The 8,937-nt window shown below is 42.0% G+C and overlaps 1 protein-coding gene across 1 annotated transcript; it reads left to right on the forward strand.

The window, feature by feature from the left end:
• Nucleotides 1–1,923: 1,923 nt before the first annotated feature.
• On the forward strand, nt 1,924–3,471 carry LOC306915261 (nuclear factor 7, brain-like). The gene has a single exon (XM_079492553.1). It carries the CDS (start codon nt 2,016–2,018, stop codon nt 3,450–3,452), a length of 1,437 nt encoding a protein of 478 aa, XP_079348679.1. The 5' UTR covers nt 1,924–2,015; the 3' UTR covers nt 3,453–3,471.
• Nucleotides 3,472–8,937: the final 5,466 nt, after the last annotated feature.

The following is an 8,937-nucleotide window of genomic DNA, read 5'->3' on the forward strand; positions in this document are numbered from 1 at the left end:
ATTTTTAAAGATATATATATATATATATATATATATATTTGTTTTGCCTTTATTGACTGACAGTAGGTTGACAGGAAACGGGGAGTGAGATGGGGGGGGCGACACGCAGCAAAGGTCATCAGCATCGGGACTCGAACCCGCGACACGCTGCCAGGCTGGATTACCAGGTCCGGACCGTTAGACAGGTTTAATGCTTGTCTTTTGTAAACACATTGACAATGAAGGGAAGATTTACGTCATAATGTGTCATTTACGTCATATTGTCTCTTTATTGTTATTGACGTTTGATGCTTGTGTTGGCACCGTTTGTTTTATCATCACCATTACATCACCTAATCAACATGAGTTAGACTTTAATATATTAGCGCCCCCTCACTTCACACGGGTGTGATTATTTTAACCAACACAGACGTAAAGGGTGTTCAATGGCAAAGATAAATAAAGAAATAAAAACTCAAAAGGTGGTTTCTTGCGGACAGCAACATGGGACGTTAGTGTTGTCTACCAGTGCTGAGGAACACTGGTCTCTCCTTGAGACAACCACACATTAAATATACAACAATACAAAACGTACTTTGTGCACGAACATTTCCCTATAGAGGGTATGCGCATGCTTAAAGTGAATGGCACATCGAGTGGCAAAGGAACATGCAAAGTGAGTTTAACATTGTTTAATGTTGTTTAATGCAATCAGATAGGACTTTTCTGTTTGGATGTAGGGGCTGTCAAGGCCAGAAAGTAGTGTTTTGCCACTCAGTAGGCATTCCTGCAGAACTTCCTGGTTTGATGATGATGTCACACGCATACTCTCTATACAGGGTCAAATTCTATAGCTAGCCTAGAGTAGTTTGCTCATTTGTGTGCAACTTTGAAAACCACTGTACAGAATATAATGATCATCCACGTATGATAACAGCATCCTATTGGTTAGCAAGGAATATCACCTCTAATACTAAGCATGTGTTGTATGGAGAATATAGGTTGCTACCTTCAGGAAGGAGATATGGTGTACCAGCATACAATAAGGTCAGACTAAAGAGGTCCTTAAGTCCACTAGTCGACCTTGAGGCTTAATCAGGAGTCGTAGTAGCCACAGGATAATCTAAGCGGTGGATATTGCTCTTGTCTTCATGTCTTTATGTATGTAAATTGTCTTGTTCTTTGTGTTATGTCAAATGTGTGTATATGTGTTCTGCATACTTGGCTGCTGGGTCGCAAGACACATTTCAGTGTGAACTGACTATAAAGTACTATATCATATCATATCATATCAACCCTGAGTGCCCCTGCTGAGCAGGACTGTCTCTGTTGTCAGTGTGTGAAAGAGTTCATGTTTTAACCTACATTGTAAATTACTTCAAAAGTACAGTCAAGTAGTACAAGTACAAAGTTCAGTCTGAGACAATAAAAAACCATAATGTTTTCAACCGTAGGTCGCAGTTTACTATGAACACCTGAACGAGGCGTCCGTCAGTCACGCCTTGTGACGATACACTGTATAGCCAATATGTTGATCTGACCTCATCAAACCCTTACATCTCCATATGCGACATTACATTCAGTGTGTGACTGTGTGTGTGTGTGTGTGTGTGTGTGTGTGTGTGTGTGTGTGTGTGTGTGTGTGCAGCATGCGTGTGCGCACGTGCCTGCATGAGAGAGAGAGAGAGTGAACTTTGTTACATGCCTATAGTGTGTCAAAGCTCCACCTCTTGCCAGTCTGATCCGAGACGATAAGATTCACCTTCAGAACAAACACAACTTCCAGTGAGAGAGAACAGACTGTCTTTCCATCCACAGCTAGAGGAGGGAACACTGACCCAGACCACTGGAACTACCTGAACACTGACCCAGACCACTGGAACTACCTGCTGGCTCTATCAGCTGAATGGACTTTAACAACAACCACTTTCACAGTGCAAGTACATTTCATTAGAATATAATTCTAAAAGAAGGAGTGTTACCACCACTGACTGCATTTCCTGTCTCGGGCATTTGTAGCTAAGCTCTGACACAAAATGGCTTCCAACGCATCTCGCCCAGAAGAGGATTATTCCTGTCCCGTGTGTTGTGACATCTTTAAAGATCCTGTTCTCCTGTCGTGTAGCCACAGCTTCTGTAAAGCCTGTCTGCAGGAATGGTGGAGAAAGACGGAAACAAAGGCATGTCCCGTTTGTAGGAAGAGACATTCAATAGATCTACCTCATAACCTGGCTCTGAAGAACCTGTGTGAGGCCTTCGTACAGGAGAGACATCAGAGAGCTTCAACAGGGTCTGGGGTTCTCTGCAGTGTGCACGCTGATGAGAAACTCAAACTGTTCTGTCTGGAATGTCAACAGCCAGCGTGTGTTGTGTGTCGAGATTCTAAAAAACACGCCGTGTGTCGAGATTCTAAAAGACACGGCAACCACATTTTCAGACCCATCGATGAAGCTGCACCAGAACACAAGGAGGAAGTCCAGAAATCGCTGAAGCCTTTACAGAAGAAACTGAAGGTTTTTAATAAAGTTAAAACTAACTACGACCAAACGGCAGAACACATTAAGGTCCGGGCCCGGCACACCGAGACGCAGATGAAGGAACAGTTTAAGAAGATGCATCAGTTTCTACATGATGAAGAGGAGGCCAGGATCACTGCACTGAGGGAGGAAGAGCAGCAGAAGAGTCAGATGATGAAGGAGAAGATTGAGGGTCTGAACAGAGACATATCAACCATTTCAGACACCATCAGAGCCATCGAGGAGGAGCTGAGAGCCGAACACGTCTCATTCCTGCAGAACTACAAGACCACAGTGGAAAGAGTCCAGCTCACTGCACTGCAGGACCCACAGCCGGTCTCAGGAGGAGCACTGATAGACGAGGCCAAACACCTGGGAAACCTGGCCTTCAGAGTCTGGGACAAGATGAAGGACATTGTCTCCTACACTCCTGTCATTCTGGACCCCAACACTGCCCATCCAAACCTCACCCTGTCTGATGATCTGACCAGTGTGAGTTATGGAGATGTACAGCAGCTTCCTGACAATCCAGAGAGGTTTGACTACTGGTGCCGTGTCATGGGTTCTGAGGGCTTTAACTCTGGGACTCACAGCTGGGAGGTTGAGGTTGTAGACAATACATCATGGGCACTGGGTGTGTTAGCAGAGTCTTTCCAGAGGAAAGGAGACGGAGGGGGTAAACATTGGGCCATAGAGTTCTATGAAGGTAAATACAGAGCATTCTCCTCCTCCTCAGTGTCAGGCACTGCTCTCTCATTGAAGCAGAACCCCAAGAAGATCAGAGTCCAGCTGGACTGGAACAAAGGAACTCTGTCCTTCTCTGATCCTGATACCAACACACACATCCACACCTTCACACACACCTTCACTGAGACACTCTTTCCATTCATTGACACTGATGAGACTCTGAAGATGTTACCATGGAAGGTCAGTGTGACTCTGAAACCACGTAGTTAGACATGATGATGATGATGATGATGATGATGTTGTCATGTTATGGATAAATTACTGCCTATTGTCAATAATCAAAAATTACTAAAGTTATACACAATATTTAGTTTCCATTGTCTGCTATCACTTTTCAATATAATAATGTATATGTAATAATAATTATCAGTAATAGTACTAATGCCAACAATAATATCAGGATTATATAGTGTATATCCCTGCTGTCATGAAGAAACCACCTAACTGACCACTAAGTGTTCATTTTTCAGGAAATGAAAAATCTGCATTTATTATCAGGAAATTAGGAAAACCTTAGATTTTGAAAACAAAGCATTACTGCCTCATCAAAGTTGGTATTGTAACTTTTGTCAATTACTTGCGTGAGACGGGGAGAGGTGGTGGAGTTAGCTGCTTTAGCAGACAGTTTGAGGGTCCAATGGAGTTAAGAGTTTTGTCCAATGCGCTTTTTACTACTTATTGGTTCAATATTTTCTAAACAACACACAGACGTAAAGAAAAAATAAATAATACAAATAATACAAATAAAAAACCTCAAAATTGGAGTTAGGTGGTTTCCTCCCGACAGCAACGAATTATGTTTTTACACTTGTACTGTAACTGTACTTTTTACACAAACACAATGTCCTAAAATGTAATAATCACGTTGGATGAATCTCTTTATGACATTATATAGTTGTATGATGGTTAGCAGAGGTCAGTATGTTAAATATTAATGTTAATGACTTTAATGAAACCACAGGATGAGGTAGACTATGAACCCTGCAGTCACTTGAATGAAACCACAGGATAAGGTAGACTACACACACACACAGCATAATGTGTGCATGTGTGTGATGGCTTTCTTGGGTTTTAAATCCACTTTGTATGGCCTATACTATTACTAAAAAGTAGCTCTAAATATGACTGTCACAGACAGTTATTATTAACCATTCACAATATATCATGCACCTAATTATGTCATGCAGCTGTTATTTATAATTATAATACAGTATATATATAATGTGAGTCAGCCTACCCCTGGTCTCCTTCAAAGTCTCCTTCAAATTCAATGGAAAAGAGGACACTGTTTTTCCTTTTTCTCTTTTGATGATGGGTTCTAACTTCTCAGATTGACCTACCCCTAACCTGGGAAAATGTGAGTGACAAGATCATTTAAAAAAAACATCACACCTGTGTGAAGTGAGTGGTGCAACTCCGTGTGGGGGTCCCCGGAACCTCCAGACCCACAGGAACGTGGCAAGGGTGCCGGCCCGGTTCCGGCGAGCCACCCCACGTCCGAAACTGTAGAGAAATGACAGTTACCGTGTGGGGGTCCCTCTACTGTACTGTACTCACTGTCACTGTACAGTGAGTACAGGGACCCAGCCAGGGACCCAGCCAGGGACGGACAAAGCTCCGTAAAGGAGTGGCTGCAGTGCACCACTCAAAACGAATATTTCCATGGGCCTTTGTCATAGATGATTACTGTCAATTGATAGAAAACATGAGATGTTTAGACTTTACTTCCATCTCATTTTGCCTTGTCTTGCTTCAAGGACAACTTAGACCGTGAAACATGGCTCATCTTACCCCGTTCTCTCTCCTATCCTTTTTCTTTTCTTTCTTCAGGTAACAGGGGGGGCCCTCCAACGTGTGCATGTGTCTCTGTTGGCCTCTTGAGTCATGTTATAGCATCTCCACACCAGAATGTATACCTTTGTAGCCTACATGTCTTATGGGAGTAAGCTCTTCCACAATAACTTGACCCATGTGTTGTGACTGCAGTAACCAACTATGCTCGGCTCAATGCTTGTTGCTTCTTCAATATCACATGAAAAAGGTTTCCCTGATGATCTAAATTGTCTTGTCTACTGTGAATTTGAATGTGCATTTTCATTTTGTATATTGGTCATTAAAATGCAGATATAATTAACACCCTTTACTAAGCTTTGTTTTACTCTTATATTCAACTTAATGTAGCTATAAGTAATATGACATTTTTAATGACTTATTTTTCTATAGTATTCAGACAGCCAGCAATGGGTTAAACGCTCCCAAAAATATTAAGTCTCTTAAACTTTTCATATATTATTACTTATACTGTAGCAGTAGCTACTTAAATTATGTTACAGTACGAGTCAATGACTCATTTACTATTTCTTTTCTCACATGGTAAGGATAATTCTGCTGCTTTATGTCATGGACGCACGTTGACTTTGTCAGAATCGTTCAGTTTGAAGGGAACCGGACATCAGTGTGATATATCAGGATATTGCAATATAACAAAGTCCTGCCTTCAAAAATGTACTTGAGTAAATGTACAAAAGTATTGGCATCTAAATATACTTAGAGTTCCAATAAGAATCAATTTTGTCACAGCGCAGGTTTCAAGGTGTAAAGAAGTGGGTCAAATTATTGTTTTGTGCAAAATCATTATGAATGACAGAATGACATTTCACAATCATCTTATTGGATTGCCATACATAAAAATAAAAATAATCAGATATACAAGTTTTCCCTTCAGAAGTTTGGTCCAAAATAGCCTACAATCAAATGATTCTAATCATGACAAACATTTAGAAGCATGGTGCTTCTTCAGATGGAGTCATTCATTCGAATCATTCTCTTAATACTGAATGAGGGGCACACTGCATGTAGGCAGGGATGTAGGAAATAGATCAAGTCTTTATTGATTCCTGCAGGGACTTGGGGTTCATAGCAGCACTGCAGTAGGCATGAAACAGGATGAAAACGAGTTTGACCCAGCAATCAGCACAAGTTTGCACTGATCGGGACAATCTATCACCAGAATATTATGAACATATATTATATGTCAAAGAACAAAACAAGTCAACAGTGAATAGAATGAGTGATATACAATCTATTGACAATGAAACATTAACAGCAGTTAACCCATTTTGGTTTTAAACGTTATGTTATATACCCAGGGGGCAAACCACCCTTTTTTTAGGAAACCTGCATTTGTCACAACATACAAAGTTGTCCACCAGAAATAATATCTATGACCCCATAGGATCACAACCTATATGGACAACTCGGTCAATTTTGTTGCAAAAGTCCAATATGGCCGTCCCCAATATTAGCCCCTATTAGTTATAATGGGGGGTGAATAGGGAAAAAAATTAAACTGAGAGATATTTCCACGAAACTTCTCAGGTTGATCAATGATATGAATACGAACATTTTTTGTATTGCAAGTTTCCATGAAATCCAATATGGCCACCACAATATGGCCGCCACATTATTAGCACTAAAAAAATAGGTTTTGGCTCTAACTTCTGAACCAGATAAGCTAGAAATGCAAACTTGGTGTCTATTTCATGGTTTCTGACCATGAGAGACTCAATGGAATACCTATTTTCATTATTGGGTGTGTCTGGACCCTTATTGTGCATATTTACAAGATGGTGGCTACCCGAAATAGTGCTTTACCATGATTTCTACCATGATTGTTGACTGTTTTGGCAAACACAAGCAATATTAATCCATTGGCTAAGATTCATGGCACAGAAGGAACATTTTCTTGAGCTTGCATATTGTCAAAATGGCTGCAAACATGAAAAAGAAAAGACATTACATTTCCTGTCAGATCCTATTACCCAGGGGGGCAAACCACTCCTTTTTTGAATACCTGCATTTGCCATAACATCAAAGGTTGTCCACCAGAAATATCTATGACCCAATAGAATCACAACCTATGTGGGTGGACACACCGGTCAATTTCTTTGGAAATCCAATATGGCCACCACAATATTAGCCCCCATTAGCCTATAATGCGGGTGAATAGGGCAACATTTTTTAACTGAGGGATATTTCCACAAAACTTCACAGGTTGATCAATGATATGAATACCATAATTTTTTGTATTGGAAGTTTCCATGATATCCAATATGGCCACCACAATACTAGCACCCAGAAAATAGGTTTGGCTCTAAATTCTGAACCAGATGAGCTAGAAATACAAACTCATGGTTTCTAACCACGAAATATATTATTGTTCTGGGGTGTTTCTTTGCAGAAAGACATCCTTCTGGCTGTATTTTGGTTTTGTTCTACTGTTTGTTGGCATTTCCTCTGTTTATGTTGACAATCATTCCTGGCAGGGACGTGCATCGCCAAGCCGGACATCCCTTCCTTCACTGAGTCTGGATGGTCTCTCAGTGACGGGAATGCAGTCCCCTGTCCAATCTACAGAGCCAGCCTGGCCTATGTCAATGAACAAGACAATATCATGTAGCTGTATCAAAGGCTGCCAGAAAATCTGTTCATGTGCCAGGGACTGGAGACAAGATGCAGCAGGAGCTTCACTCCATTCCTGACTGGGAATGTCTCAGGTGCATGCATCATTCTGTGTGCTCTTTATGGGCCCAAAACCACTGGCTCAACTCCAGTCCGCTCCTCTGACAAGTGTCCTGCTCACTGACAAGAGTGACATCCTAGCACACTTAAACAGAGAGTCCTCAATTTCCGAAGAGGATATTGCCACGATACCCCAGCTGCCAATCAAAGCTGATCTGGCTGACCCCCCCCCACCAGTGCAGACAGTGAAAGCACTCCAACAAACCACTTCTGGAAAGGCACCAGGAGGTGATGGGTTGCCCGCAGACATCTACAAGAATGGAGGCTTGGCACCTGTACCAGGTCATCTGGAAGAGGGGGAAGTCCCTCAAGACTTCAAGGATGCATCCATAGTGCATGTTTACAAGAGAAAAGGGGACGGGGCATACTGCGATAACCATCATGGTATAGCCCTCCTGAGTCCTGAACATCACAGGAAAGATCTTAGCGAGAATCATCCTCAACCGGCTAATCAGCCATGCTGAGAATGTTCTCCCTGGATCCCAATGTGGTTTCCACGGAGGCAGAGGTACCTGTAACATGATCTTTTCCATTTGCCAGCTGCAAGAAAAGTGCAGAGAGCAGAAGGGTCTCTATATGGTGTTTGTCGACCTCACCAAGGCCTTTCACACAGTCAATCGTGAGGGCCTGTGGCAGATCCCTGGCAAGTTTGTCTGTCCAGGGACATTGATCTCTCTCATCGCGTCCTTTCATGACAGGATGCCAGCCAGAGTCCAAGGTAATGGTGATGCATCCCCAGTCAGGAATGGAGTGAAGCTCCTGCTGCATCTTGTCTCCAGTCCCTGGCATATGAACAGATTTTCTGGCATAGGCCAGGCTGGCTCTAGATGGACAGGGGACCATCACTGAGAGACCATCCATACTCAGTGAAGCGATGTCCGGCTTGGCGATGCACGTCCCTGCCAGGGATGATTGTCAACATAAACAGAGGAAATGCCAACAGAAACAGTAGAACAAAACCAAAATACAGCCAGAGGGATGTATTTCTGCAAAGAAACACCCCAGAACAATAATACTTAATAGAGGGAAATTATGGCTAAAATATTTATATATCTCTCGTGGTTAGAAACCATGAGTTTGTATTTATAGCTCATCTGGATCAGAATTTAGAGCC

The sequence above is a fragment of the Electrona antarctica genome (assembly GCF_951216825.1).
Source record: "Electrona antarctica genome assembly, chromosome: 22".
NCBI classification, from domain to species: Eukaryota; Metazoa; Chordata; class Actinopteri; order Myctophiformes; family Myctophidae; genus Electrona; species Electrona antarctica.